At 57.2% G+C, this 14,326-nt stretch overlaps 1 protein-coding gene across 1 annotated transcript; it reads left to right on the top strand.

Annotated features, from left to right (window-relative positions):
* Nucleotides 1–5,635: 5,635 nt before the first annotated feature.
* On the top strand, nt 5,636–13,740 carry PRRT4 (proline rich transmembrane protein 4; the record flags this gene model as incomplete). The annotated part of the gene is made up of 4 exons (XM_082846183.1): nt 5,636–6,287; nt 6,373–6,477; nt 6,805–6,924; nt 11,915–13,740. 4 exons carry the CDS (start codon nt 5,636–5,638, stop codon nt 13,738–13,740), a joined length of 2,703 nt encoding a protein of 900 aa, XP_082702309.1.
* Nucleotides 13,741–14,326: the final 586 nt, after the last annotated feature.

The following is a 14,326-nucleotide window of genomic DNA, read 5'->3' as shown; positions in this document are numbered from 1 at the left end:
GCACGGGCTCGCGGGCTTCAGTAGTTGCAGCACACAGGCTCAGTAGTTGTGGCTCGCAGGCTCTAGAGCCCAGGCTCAGTAGTTGTGGTGCTCGGGCTTAGTTGCTCTGTGGCATGTGGGATCTTCGCGGGCATGTGGGATCTTCACGGACCAGGGCTTTGAACCCGTGTCGCCTGCATTGGCAGGTGGATTCTTAACCACTGCGCCACCAGGGAAGCCCCTCCCCGCCTATATTTTCTATCTCTTTGTATATTTGCTTTACTTTCCAGGGAGATTGTATCAACTTTATCTGCCTATCTCTGTGTTGAATGTTTTTGTTTCTGCTGTCATGATTTTAGACATAATTGTTGCTTTTGCTACAAACATCTTTGGATGTTCCTTTGTAGAGCATCTTGTTCCTGTTTCATGGATGCAGTATCTTTTATCTCTCTAAGGATATTAACTGTGGTCTTTTTGACACTTTCTTCTCCCTGTGTAACCTGTTTCCTCCAAGTTACTTTTTTTCTGATTGTTTTGTGGCTGTCTTCTGCATTGGAAAATTTCCTGGATGTCTGGTAACACTTGGCCGTGATTAAGGTCGTGTAGGTGGGAGGGAGGCTAGTCAGAAACTCTGAGCTCAGAGGTTGGGTTTGCCACCGTAGGGTGGGCTGGCTGGGCTGTTTCTTATGTCAGTATCTTTAGGTCTTTCCTCGTGCACTGGTGAAATACCCCAGAGTAGTGTCTTCCGGTTTCCTGCCTAGGTCCTGCTTCCAGCACTTGGGGACCCTGATGGTGTCAGAAAGCTCAGCATTCCGCATTCCATATGGCGCGGTCACTTAATCCCTTTGTTTTCAGTATTTTTCAGTATGGTATCTCCATGCACAACTGTGCTCCAACCCAGACACCTTGTATCTTACATTCTTCAGAGGAAAATCCCCCAGACTCTGGCTGGCATAGGGGAGGAACTGTTGCCCAGGGGCTTGGAGCTGGGGGAGAGATGGAGGGATCTAACTTCTCATCCTGGTCCTTATCTTAGCAACCTCTTCCACCTTTCACCTCTGGGAATCCAGAGGTACCTTGGACTCCCAATTTCTGTGCCTCTGAGAACCTTGCCATGTAGATCAAGTTGGCTCTCAATTTTCGCCACTGCCAGCTGAGATGTCTTTTTCCTTGGGGCTGGTAAGTCAGTAAATAACCAGATGGCTGGTCTGGCATCCTGCTTCAAAAATTTTGTGACTGTTGTCTTTTTCCCTGTTCTGTCTATCCTTGTAGGTTTATCTCTTGATTTAAAAATCTCTTTATGGAAGTTTTAGTGGGGTTTTAGGAGGGAGTGAAATTAGATGTACACATTCAATTACCATCTTAACCCAGAACCCTAACTTCCCTTTTAAAAAATATAATTAGGGCTTCCCTGGTGGCGCAGTGGTTGAGAGACTGCCTGCTGATGCAGGGGACACAGGTTCGTGCCCCAGTCCGGGAAGATCCCACATGCCGCGGAGCGGCTGGGCCCGTGAGCCATGGACACTGAGCCTGCGCATCCGGAGCCTGTGCTCCGCAATGGGAGAGGCCACAACAGTGAGAGGCCTGCATACCGCAAAAAAAAAAAAAAATATATATATATATATATTATATATATACATACATATATAATTACTGGGAGGATTGTTATTGGTCATGGAGGATTGTTATTTTAATGTACTGGGGCATGTTTATTTCTGTCTTTTCATTTAGAAGTCTTTAACTGAACATGATTAGCAGGAAATGAGCCTTTCTATGAGGAGGATTCAAGGAAAGCGTCTCTAGTGGGATAACTTTTATTTAGTGGGATATCTTTTATTAAGTATATGAGAGAAACCCAGAGGCTGGATCCCAGTATGCAGCCTCCAGGCAGCCCCTAAATGACTAGGGCGATTTCCTACTAGAGGAGGGGCCCTATAGTGATCCCTGAGGGTGCATCCAGGGAAAGCCCTTGGCAATATTTTGTTTAGAGACCCAGAATAAACCCCAGACTTCATCGTTGATGTTTCCTGGAGAGGGGCTCAGTTAGTGGCCTGAGTTTATCTTACATCAATTGGGGGAATTCTGTGATAAGAAAGTGAGTTCTGGATGCCTTTCTGAAATGCAACCCATCGCCCATTTGGGCCCTAGAATCATTCATTCATTCGTTCTTCACTTTGCTGATATTCATTGAGCATGTGCCTGGGCCAAGTGCTGTGCTAGCCATTCTTGAGACAGATCTGCCCTAGGTAACTCTTTTTTTTTTTTTTTTTTAACGCGGGCTCTGGAGCGTAGGCTCAGTAGTTGTGGCGCTCAGGCTGAGTTGCTCCGCGGCATGTGGAATCTTCCCCGACCAGGGCTCGAACTCGTGTCCCCTGCATTGGCAGGTGGATTCTTAACCACTGCGCCACCAGGTAAGCCCCTGGGTAACTCTTTAAGCACCCTCTCCCCAACCTTGCAGAACAGCAAGGTAGGGGGATCAGGGTAACATCCAAGGCTGTTACCTGGTGACACTCATTTTTCTCTCTGTGTGGCCTATGGTGAGGACTAAGTGAGGAGACACCTAAGCATCCAGCATGGTGCTTGGCACACAGTAGAATGTCTGGGATTTTGGGGACAGCTTTGTATGGTGCAAGGAACCGCCTGTGTTTTATGTTCGCCTGATACTTTCAAATACTAACATTTTGGGAGGGATTTATTTATTAGAAATTTAGTTATTTATTTTTGGCTGCATTGGGTCTTTGTTGCTGTGCACGGGCTTTCTCTAGTTGCCATGAGCAGGGACTACTCTTCCTTGCGGTGTGCAGGCTTCTCATTGTGGTGGCTTCCCTTGTTGCGGAGCACGGGCTCTAGGCGCGTGGGCTTCAGTAGTTGTGGCACGCGGGCTCAGTAGTTGTGGCTCGCAGGCTCCAGAGCACAGGCTCAGTGGTTGTGGCTCACGGGCTTAGTTGCTCCACAGCATGTGAGATCTTCCCGGGCTCGAACCCGTGTTCCCTGCATTGGCAGGCGGATTCTTAACAACTGTGCCACCAGGGAAGCCCTTGGGAGGGATTTAGAGATTCAAGTCAGCACAAACGAGCCAGTACTACTTAAATCAGTCACTGTGACAGCATGATAGGGTCCATGAAATATCCACAGTGACAGCCCTGCTCTTTAGTTATCTTCAACACTGGCCTGCGTGCTCTTATATTCCTGGACTGCACACTCTTTGACTTCATTGTTCTCCTCTTGCCCCTTATTGGAAACAAGTTGTAAGCCACCTCTCACAAGGTGAGAGACATTTCTGAAACTCTTCAGTATTTTTGAGAGATCAGTTTTAGCAAAAAGAAATGTTACACACAGATTGACACTTGGTGGTTCACCTGTGAAGTGTTGGAGGCACTTCCAAATGTTGAAAGCCACCAGGTGATGGAGAAAACTGCAGAAGGACTGGGTTCAGGTTGCCCAGCTTTGTAATCTTGGGCAAGTTCGTGAGTTTCCCCACCCACCCCGGGCCTTAATTTACCTGTCTGTGAAATGGGGACACCCACAGGGTTGTGCTGAGGACTAATGAAATAAGGGGTGCAGACGTGCTTATTACACCTTCCACTCACGGCTTAATAAACATAGTGGTTCTTCTTGTCGGGGGTGCCATCCTGGGCAGGCTGCGCGTGCGTGTGCACACGAGCGTGCGCGTGGTGCTCTGGCCCGCGGTGTTTCCTGCGGAGGGCGTACGAGTGGATGTGTGTGATGGGCCGCCCTGGGAGAGTGCGGCTGCGGCGCCGGGCTGAGAACGCGGTGCCCGCGCCTGCCGCGGCTGGGCGGCAGCGCCGGGTGAATGAGCGCGCGTGGGGACGCGGGCACAGAGGCGGCGGCGGCTCAGCCCTGCTGTGCGCGCCCGCCCGCCTGCCGCCCAGGTTGGGGGCGGACCGCGAGCCGCGGTCCGGGGGAGGAGGAGGGGAGAGGGCGGGCGCGAGGGGCGGGAGCGCAGGAGGCGGGGAAGGCGGGCGGTCAGAGCGCGGCTGCCGCGGAGCCCGGCGCGCGGCTCTGCCGGGGAGCGAGGCTCGCAGCCCGGAGGCGGCGCAGTGGGAGGGAGCGCGGAGCCTGAGCCGGGCCGGGCCGCCTGCCCGGGGCCAGCGCTGCGGGCCGGGGACGGGCCGCGCCAGACCCGGGGCAGCGCGTCGGCGAAGCCGCGGTGGCCGGGACGAGCCAAGGGGGCGTCGGGCGCAGAGAGAACCGACCAGAGTCGGTGGAGCATCGCCCAGCGGGGCGCCTGGGCCGCCGCGACCGCCCCTTCTCGGGGGACTTGTCGGAGGAGACCCGCCTGCGGGAGAGAGCAAGAGGAGCACGTCTGCCGTCAGGGCAGCGGGAGAGGGAGGTGTGTGCGCGTGCGCGCGCGCGCGCCTGCCTGTAGGGGCGGGTGGGTGGGTGTGTAGGAATGTGCATGTCGGGGGATGATGGTGTGTGCTGTGTGTCTGTAAGGAGAGTGCGAATGTGTGTGTAGGGGTGTGTATGCCTCTGTGTCGGTATATACTGTGTGTGTCTGTGAGGTAGGGGTGTGTGTGTGTGCCTGTGACACAGAGCAGGCTGCGAGCTCACTGAGCTTGGGTCTGAACCCGTGTAGGAGGGAGGGGGCTCGGCAGGACCAAGTGTGTGTGTGTGTGTGTGTGCGCGTGTGTGCGCACTTACGTGCAGGGGTGTGTGAAGGGTGAGTAGGTGAGTGTGTCATGGGTGCTAGGTGTGGCCGTGTGTGTGATGTAAGGGTGCTGGGCGCACCTCCGTCCCTGGCTCACCCTCCCCTTCCCCTACCAGATGTAGGCGCCTGGGGGCCGGGGAGTTAGGAGTCTACTGCAGCAGCCCCTTGTCCAGTTGGCCTGCCTAGCCATCTTCCCCCCCCCCCCCGGAAGCCAGAGATGGCCAAGCTGACCCTCCCCCCAGTACTTTTAGGGTTAAGGGATAGGGAGCCGGCCAAGCCGCAGGAAAGAGGGAAAAGGCTGAAGGGACAGAGCTTCTGCCAGACCAGGGCACCCTGCTTCCCTGGCCAGAGCTGCCTTCTCCATCTCTGCCAGCTCACCCTGTGCTGCATCCCTCCGGGGACCAGTGCTCCCAGGGTCTGAGTGAGCGGACACACATCGTAGAGGGGGCCGGAGCTGGGGTGGGAATGTGTTGAGGCTCACCTGTGAGGGCTAGCTTGTTCACAGTTGTATTACCAGAAGGGTGCTCAGCACATAGTAGGCCTCAACAGATATTTGAGGGAGGAAAGAGAGAAGAGAAGACTCAGAAGGGATCTGAGTCTGGGAGCCACGCCCACTCACTCGCTCTGCTGTCAGTCAAGGATGACGGCAGCTGGATGCAGTCAGACCCGTCCCCAGACTGAGCAGGTGGGGGAGGCAGGGGCTTAGGGAGAAGGAACCTTGGCTGGGAGAGAAGGGAAACTGCAGGGAAGAGATTTGTGCTGGGGCCTGAATGTTCAGGAAGAAGCTGGCAACTCTCCTTGGGCGGAAGCCTTTGTGTCCTATCCCCACCACCTGCTTCTCTGGGATCAGAAGTCTCTCTGGGGCATCAGATCCCAGGCAGCCAGAGCTCATAGCACCTCTCCTCTCTCCAGGACCTTCGTGCTCAGAGGTGCTGAAGACCTGAGTCCCCTGCCTACCCAGGCCGCCTGAGGCCAGGAGGGGCCATGGCAGGGTATGGCTGTCTGGGGCTAGGGCTGTTCTACTGGGTCCTGCTTGCTGTCCCTGTGGGCGCCCAGGCTGCCTCCTCTCTCCCAGGTGCCCATGTCACTACTTTGGCGCCGCCACCTCAGAGTGAGGCCTCCGTGCTGTCTCTCAACCTGGGGCTTAACTTCAAATTCCACCTTCGGAGACCTGCTGCTGCTTGGGGGAGCTCTGTCACGGAGATCCGGGCACTTTCTCCTGGGCCGAGCCGGGAGCCAGAGGAAGAGGTGGCCGGTGGGCTGAGGACTGGCCCCCTTTGGGAACTCCTGGTGGGCTCTCTCGGGAACTCCCCCCCAGAGCGGGGCTCTGCTGAAGGCAGCTCTACTCCCTGGGCCTCCTCCTGGCCTCTGGAGTCCACATCCCTCCTCACTGGGCCCACTGACCGGCCCACTGCTCCCTACCAGCCCAGGATGGGCACCATGACCTGGGATACTGCTCTGACAGCTACAGCACCTCCATCCAGTGCTCCCAGACTCCACCAGAGTGAGCTGGAGCTGAAGTTTGACATGGCGCTGAGAGCAGGCATAGCCCCAACGCTTGGACATCGAACACTGCCCCTGCTGCCCAGCCTGCGGGCCAGCCTGGCAGAGATTGCTGGGCGCCTGGGACCCTTTGGTGAGTACCCGCCCCAACCTGAGGAGCGCCCCTGCTGGGCAATCTGGCAGGTAGGAGGAAGCTTCAGCCTGGGCTCCTTTTGCAGGGTTCTTTGGCACTACTGTGTCCCCACTCCGGAACTTATCAGGCCTGAGCCCCCCGGACCCAGTTACATCCCCAAGCTCTGCCTCTGGAATTTCGGGTTCTCCAGGTGAGTGTCTACTTTACCGCAACAAGCATTTATGGAACACCTCTAAATGCCAGCACCTCCTTTTTCCCTTGACTCAAGGGCAGCTCGCATTCCTTCTCCCAGGGCCTGGGATATCAGCCACTGCTCTATGGGGAAATGCCCTCTTTGCCATACTAAGTCTGGTTTGGTCCTTGTAGCTTAGCTTCTGGTACACATGTGGCTACAATTCCTGGGACAGCGGCTCCCATAGGTCAGGCTCTGAGAAAGGACAGGATTTTCTCCAAAGCTCCAGAGGCCAACGCCGGCTGGTAGGATGGCAGAGTCTAGCCCTGTGTGCTCCCTTTGCAGGGCTCTTTGGCACTACTCTGTCCCCGCCCCCATCCCCCCAGGAGACAAAGCTCCCAAGTCCAAGGCCACTGGACCCAGCTGCTTCCCTAAGCTCTGCCTTGATTGCAACAGCATCACTAGGTAAGTAGCCAATTCATTGAAACTTGACAATTTTTTTTTTTTTTTTTTTTTTGCGGTACGCGGGCCTTTCACTGCTGTGGCCCCTCCCGTTGCGGAGCACAGGCTCCGGACGTTCAGGCCCAGCGGCCATGGCTCACGGGCGCAGTCGCTCCGTGGCATGTGGGATCCTCCTGGACCGGGGCACGAACCCGTGTCCCCTGCATCGGCAGGTGGACTCTCCACCACTGTGCCACCAGGGAAGCCTGACAATTATTTATTGAGCACTTACTACATGCTAGCCACTCATCGGCAGTCTGGGATCCTTGTATTTCACTGTCATCACCATTCTCTTCATCACCACTGTGGAGATATATATTAATGGTCTGAGAACAAGTGTTGCTGAGGATGGTCCCACACAGAGTTAAGTAATGGTCCTCTGGGAGTTTTACAATCACAGGCAGAGCAGGATGTAGACAAATGTATCAGGGGCAAACGGACACAGGAACTCCTTCATGATTTCCACAGCCTCAGCACTAACCCCACCCTCTACTCCAGTCTGCCTGGCCTGCCTCCCTACCCTCCCACTCCGACCTTGGGGCTCTCTCCTTTGCCGTCTGATCTGACGTGACATGCTGTCAGATATAGGCAGAGTTGGGCCCCTCATTGGGAAGACGTTAAAGAGAAGACCTTACACAGACAGATGCCATCCTTGTTCAAGGGAGCCTTTCAGAACACGCACATAGACAAGCTGGTGGTGCAGAGGAAAGACCAGGGGCTCTGGAATCCTGAGACTTGGCTTTGAGACTTGAATCCCAATCCCCTTCCTAACTGGCTGGTGACCTTGGACAGGCTATTTAACTTCTCTGAGCCTAAATTTTCTCCTATATCTGGAGTTTAATAATAGTGCCTATTTTGTTATTGTAAAGCTTCCACATAATGTAACGGGCACAAAGTATTAGCTCATTAAATAGTGTCTGTTAACCTTGCTTCTTTCCCCGGTGTGTCCCAAGTACATTCCAGATCTACCTCTCAGACACGGCAAACGTGGCCCCTAAATGTGGTGGGACAACACATACCACAAAAGGCAGAGGGCATGCTGCTTGGGGAGAGGTTCTGGTAGGTGAGGCCAAGGGGGACATGCAAAGGGTTAACTGTGGCTGGGAATCCTCTCAGCCACTCCACACTAGGAACTGGTGCAGCAGTGGAAATCGCTGGTCCCCGCCCGAGCTTCTTCCAGCTCCAGACTTAATGCAGCACCTGCTTGTCGTTTCCTCCTGAGCGGACTCAGCACTCCTGGGCGTGTGGGTGGGGAGCCTGCCGTCTCCTCCCCATCGAGCCCAGTGTGCAGCAGTGGCAGGATCTGCTGTGGAGTTGGGGGCAGGCTCTGTGGCCTCAGGGGAAGGATGCTGGGTGGCGGTCTGCCAGCCTTGGTGACAGCGCTGGCCAGGCAGGTTTAATGAGTCTGGACAATATCAGAGGCAGCCCAGCGGCTGGGGGCCCCGCCCTCCTTCCCCCTCCTCTCTACGGCTGCAGGAACCCAGCCTCTTCCTGGCTGTTTCTCTTGGATAAACCCCGGAGGGCTGCAGGCCTCCTGGAGAGAAGGCCAAAGAGCCTTGTTCCTGCCAGCACCTTCTGCGGGGAGTAGTGGCAAGCAGTTAGGGGATAAAGGGAGTCTCTCTGTGTCTTCTCTAGGAACTTTCTAACCTCGGTACAGTTAACCTTTGGGCCTAGGGCTTCTCTTCTCTTGCATTAGGTCTGCTTCACCTCGGACAGAGCTTGCATTCAGCCAGTAAGGGCTGAACAGTTGTGCAGGTCGTTAACATAGTAAAAGACTTCCATACCAGTTGATAACTACCCACTCTCCTTAGCCTCCTGAGCGCCACTCGCCTCCCTGACCACCTGGCTGGCAGCTGTTCTGATTCCCTGAAACAGTGGTTCAATATTTCGAATGTCATCCTTACAAGGAGTACCAATCCTCTGTGATCCTGGAGGTGGGGCTGGGGGGAGGGATGGGGCCAGGCCACTGATCGTGCTGCAGCTTCAGGCATCCAGAGTAGAGAGTGATTCCCCAGCCCTTTGATGTGGGCAGCCATAAATTGAGCCGGGCCCTCTTCGCAACTCCTCCCCAGTCTGCTCTGGCTTCACCAGTTACTCACATTGACATCCCATCTCCTCTCTTGCCCCTGAGGTCAAGAGGAGCCACAGGGCCAGAGTGGGACCACCTTGTAAGGGAGGCCTGCGCAGGAGAGGGATCCTAGGAAGTCGCTACCTTCTGGGGGAAACCGAGGGCCCCTTCTGTGGAAGCCTCAAATGGGGAGACAGAGGATGAGGTCAAGCGGAGCCGTCAAAGACAGAGGCTGGGCCTTCTTCACCTGTCCCATACCTGGCCTGCCCTGCCCCCTGGGAGCAGTGCTCCTAGGTCAGAGCTCTCTCCTCTGACACTTGAGCTGGGCCTGTACTCTATTTCCTGGTTTTCATTCTTTTTCTGGCTTCTTAGGAATGTTGCAAGTTGCTCTAGTTGCCATAATGCTTTGGGCCAGAGGGGAAAGATGGGGTCTTCTGTGGCCATCGAGTGAGAAGTGGAGCTGGAAGAGGGTGAGGTGGGGCAGCTCTCTGAGAGCTGCACTTGTCTGTACAGTGAGCGACGAGGAGGCATGAGGGGCAACAGGTTGGCGCAGGCTGTGGGCTCCTGGCTGGGGTCTCCTTGCCTCTCTGCAGAGCCCACCAAGACCGGAAAGACCAAGGAGACTCGTCCACTTTGCAGAAGTGGTTTGGGCAAGGGTATCTGAGGGGACCAATAAATGAGGGGTGAGGGAGAATGTTTGTTTATTTGATCCCACTGGTGTTAGACTGACCCTGTCCCCCCACCGAATCAGCAAGCCGTCAGTTCCCAGCTGAATGATTCCTCATTTAACTCATGGCTGTGTCTTCAGTAGGTGTTTGGGGATGGTCAGTCCATCCAAATGGTGTTCTTTAAACAGGGTTCACAGAGAGACAATGCGTTGATGTTCACTCATTTGACTAATTGTTGACTTTCTAAGGGAAGACAGCCTTTTGTTAGTTAAATGGAGACTTAGTTTGAGGCCAGAAATGGTCAGACTCACACAGACACACACCGATGACTGACGGGTGATAAACAGTAGCCCATAATGATCAGACCAACAACAGTTGTATATCAAATGCTTATGATGCACCAGTCTCTCCAAAGAGCTTTGCACACACTGGCCATGTATCCTCATAACAGCCCTGTGCAGTAGGTGCTCTTCCCCATTTTAGACTTGAGGCATATGATGGGACAGGAACCAGGGAACATGCTGCCATTGGCAGTAGGCAGCCAGCTGTATATATGTAATTTTTTGGCAGCTCCCTCTCTGCCCTCCCAGTTGCCCAATTCTACCTTCCCTTCCCCTCCCCTCTCTCCAGGGCTGCTTTCTGGCCCGCTCACTGGTTTTCCTTGTTCTTAGGATTGCTCTGTTTTCCATGTCCCCAGCACAAGCTGGCACTGCCTGGGGTAGGGATGGGGGTGCGCCTCGAGTCTTCCTGTTTTGTCCTGCTGAGGCATGGCTGGGTATGGCCAGGCAGTTGGGGCAGGAGTCTGCTTGTCAGGAGATCCTCCCCACCTCATTCTACATCTGTCTCCCGTGCATTTCCCCATCGCCAGATGGCTCCTCCCATCCTTCTCCACCATCTTTCTCCCTCCATCCTTCCCTGCAGCTGCAGTTCTGCTAAGCCTGCTAGGTGGGGGAGGGAGGTCCAGCGTGAAGCATCTTCCCTTGCTGCCTGGCCATGGAAAATCCTTGGGTCTAACTCTTTTTCACCCCTCTCTAGCTCCAGGAGAGTAGAATTAGGGATCCTAGTCCTCACACTCTCTTACTTGACTTCCCTTTCCTCAATGGATGTGGGGAAGCTGTTAGAGCACAGGATGGGGCTGGGAGCCTAAGTTAGCAAACCCCAGAGCACCTGAGGGGCTCACTCGCTAAGCTATGATCCCCCCAAATGTTCCTTCCTCAGAGTTCAAGGGTAGCCTTGAGACCCAGGGGAGTCCATCTCAATGTCACCTTCTGTAAAAGGGGGTGAGAACCAAAGGGGCATTGTAAGAGCCTCAGACCAATGGCTTTGTAGTTGAGTTAGGATGGGGACCATAGCCATGGGTAGGCCGAGGTTGGAGGTGTAGCAGGCAGGAAGGCCAGTGAATAGGGAAGGCTGTGTTTTCTCAGGGTGCTGGGGATGGGAGAGTCATCTCACTCCCCCTGCTATGTGTGTGTGGCGGGGGGCAGTGCGGGGTGGCTTTTCCTGACGAGACAGGGAGAAGGGGGAGCAGCTGAAAAAAGGCAGGGCAAGCTTCTTCTAGCACCAAGGTGGGAGTTGGGAGTCAGGGGTGCAGAACAAGAGAGAAGCAAACTAGTATTATGAAGCGCCTCTGAAATCAAGGAGAGGGGCTCAAACTGGTGCTCAGATCTGGATTCTAGTTGCAGCTCTGCCAATGTGTAACCTTGGACAAGTTACTTGGCCTCTCGGCAGAGCCTCAATATCTTCATCTGGCAAAGAAGAGGATTCATTTCTTCAGCGAATATCTGCTCAGTGCCCGCTCTGTGCCAGGCACTGTTTTAGGCATGGGTATTCAGATGTGAGCAAAGCGATCCTTGTTCTCACACAGCCTCCTTCCTGGCTGGAGGATTGAACTAGAGGGGGCTTCTACAGCTCCTTCCACTTGTAAAATTCTGTGACTTCTTAAGAAAAACCCTTTTCAGTGGAATCACAGGGTAATGAACAAAGCAGGGAGCTGGGGGTAGATGGGGTGGGGGGAGGGCATGAGGGCTGAAACTGCAGCCGGAGGAGTTTGATGTGGGAGGGGAGGGTGAGGGCCTGCGAGGTCACTGAGTCTCAAATTTAAGACAAGTCCTTCCTGGAAGCTATGAGGACTCTCCGATTGGCATACAGGCTACTGGCTGTAGGGTGGGCAAGGGGAGGGCTGCACGGAATGCCTCACACAAACGTTCTTTGCCCACAGACTCCACCACTTCCACCTCTGGCCTGGATGACCCCTCTCCCGCCAGCCTTGGGAACCTTTCGGTGCAGCCAGAATGTGGGCCAGGGTCCTGCAGTATCAGAGAACTGCCTGAACGCAAAGCGCAGCCTCCTGCGGCCCCACTGCCCCTCTTCTTCCTGACCCTGGAGGCCGACTGGACAGAGGCCAAGGCTCGCTGGGGTTTGGCCTGGGAGGCCCATGTGTACGGGGTAGGCGCGCTCTTCGGCCTCGTGGCCCTGCTGGCGCTGCTGGCTCTGGCCCTCTTGCCCTGGCGCTGTCCGCCCGGCGCCCCCTGCCTGGCGCTGCTGGACCTGCTCCTGCTCTCCGCCGGGACCACCCGGGCCTTCCCGCTCTTCTACGACGCCTACGGGCACCGCGACCGGTTGCCGGCGCTGGCCTGGCTGCTGCTGCAGGACCTCCCGCTGCCCTGCCTGGCCGCCGGCCTGGGCCTGGCCTGCCTGCTTCTGGCCCGGCCGCGCCCGCCGCGCTGTCCTGCCGCCCTGGCCGCGCTGCTGCTCCTGGGGCTGGGGCTGGCTGCCGCCGCCGCCCTCGGGAGCGCCGCCCATCGCCCGCTGCGGGCCCTGCGGCTCGCCTCCCGCGGGCTGCACGCCTTCCTCGCCGCCCTCCTTTCCGGGCTCCTGCTGGCGCTGTCCTGCTTGGGGGGTCGTCGTCGGCGGGCTGGAGCGCCCCTGGGAGTGTCCGGCTTCAAGGGCGCCACTCCTTTCCCGCAGGCGCGCAGCCCCTTCGGCCCGCTCGAGTCCTGGCGGCGCGCAGCGCGCACGGCCCCAGTGGCGGGCACCTTCGGGCTGCTGAGCGGAGCCCTGCAGGGCTACGAGGTGCTGCACGCGCTGGGCTACGGCGGCCAACCTGGCCTGGAGGGGCCCTGGCCCTGGTGGGCCTTCCAGCTCGGCCTGCGCCTGGGCGAGGTGGGCGTCGCGCTTCCGTTGGCGCTGCTGGGCCTCTACCCGGCGCTCTGCAGCCCCCGCGTGCCGCCGCGCTGCTGGGCCAAGCTCTTCCGCTTGTCCCCCGGCCACGCCGCCCCTCTGCTGCCCGGAGGCTGGGTCGCCGGGCCCCCCGACAAGAAGCCCCTGGGGAGCGCTATAGCGCGTGGCGACGCGGAGCTGCTGCAGCTATGCGCCCTGGCAGGGCCAGGTCCCGACCTCCTTCTCCAGGGAGGAGGCTGCCGTGGCTTCGAAGGCGCGGCCGCCAACCCGGCCCCTTCCCCGGCTTCCTCCCCCTGCAGCGATTACACCGTGGACTTCCGCCCGCCCTCCCCCATCAACCTGCGACGCAGCATCGAGGAGGCCCTCTGCAGCGAAGCCCTGCTGAAGCCCGGCCTCTTCCAGGGCCCGGCCTTCGGGGAAGCCCTGCAGGGGCTCGGCCTCTACCGCACCGCCTCGTTGGGGGCGCAGACCGGGGCCGGGCCCACTGGGAGGTCTGGGGAGGCCCCTGGTTCCCCCGCGCCCCCCGAGCTCCCCTCTTCCGGGGCCTGGCCCGCGGGCAGCAGCGCCTCATCCGGCTCACTGTGCGGACTGTCGCGGGACAGCTCGTCCATGCTGCTGTGCTCCAGCCCGGACAGGCCCCCTCGCTGTCCGCTGGTCTGCGTCCTCAGTCCCCCGCGGCCCTCAGGAAGCAGCCCTAACCTCCCGGCCTCAGGATCCTACCAGGCCCTGTCCCCACCCTCCCGCGAGTCCCCAGAGCCGCCTCCTGAGCTGCAGGCCGAAGAGGCCTTGCTGCAGGAGCAATTCCTGGACGCCTGCCGACAGATTGACGAGCTGAGCATGGGCAGCGACACCATAGACCTGTGAAGATGTGGGCGCCTCGCCGCCCCGACAATACGCCCCCTTCTGGCGCCTGTTTTGCCCGAGACCTGCACACTGTAACCCTTCCCCAATCCCGCCTGGCTCAGATACCTCTCCCCGCTTCCTTTCCCATCCAGGGACTCCTGGATGGGTGAGTCAGCAGCCAGGTTCTGTTGATTGGGAACTAGTGCCACCTTCTCTGGAGCCCTGGGCACTGATGCCCTCAGCTGCAATTCTAGGCTGGCAGGGGTCCCACTTTTCCTTGGCATTCACCAGCAATAAAGCTCCAAGGTGCTCCACTCCAGACCACCACTTCCCACTCTGGTGCTGAGTGAGAGGGGCTGTCCTCAGCCGACCTCAGGGCTGGCCTCAGTCCCCAAACCCACCTCTGCCACGCCCGGAAATCCCACCCCTGCGTGAGACTCCCTGTGCTCCACACGATCCTTCCCCATAGAAGGGTCCACGGCCCATCTAGGAGACTCTACAGCAGTAGGGTGGGGGGTAAGCGCTTTCAGAGTTAATTTATCAATAAAATATTTTCAGAGGAGAAAGGTCTCACCTCCTTGGAAAAGCTTAGATGAGGCAATAGCAG

The sequence above is a fragment of the Leucopleurus acutus genome (genome assembly GCF_964270905.1).
Source record: "Leucopleurus acutus genome assembly, chromosome: 9".
Lineage (NCBI taxonomy): Eukaryota > Metazoa > Chordata > Mammalia > Artiodactyla > Delphinidae > Leucopleurus > Leucopleurus acutus.
This window is presented reverse-complemented; position numbering and strand designations above follow the sequence as displayed.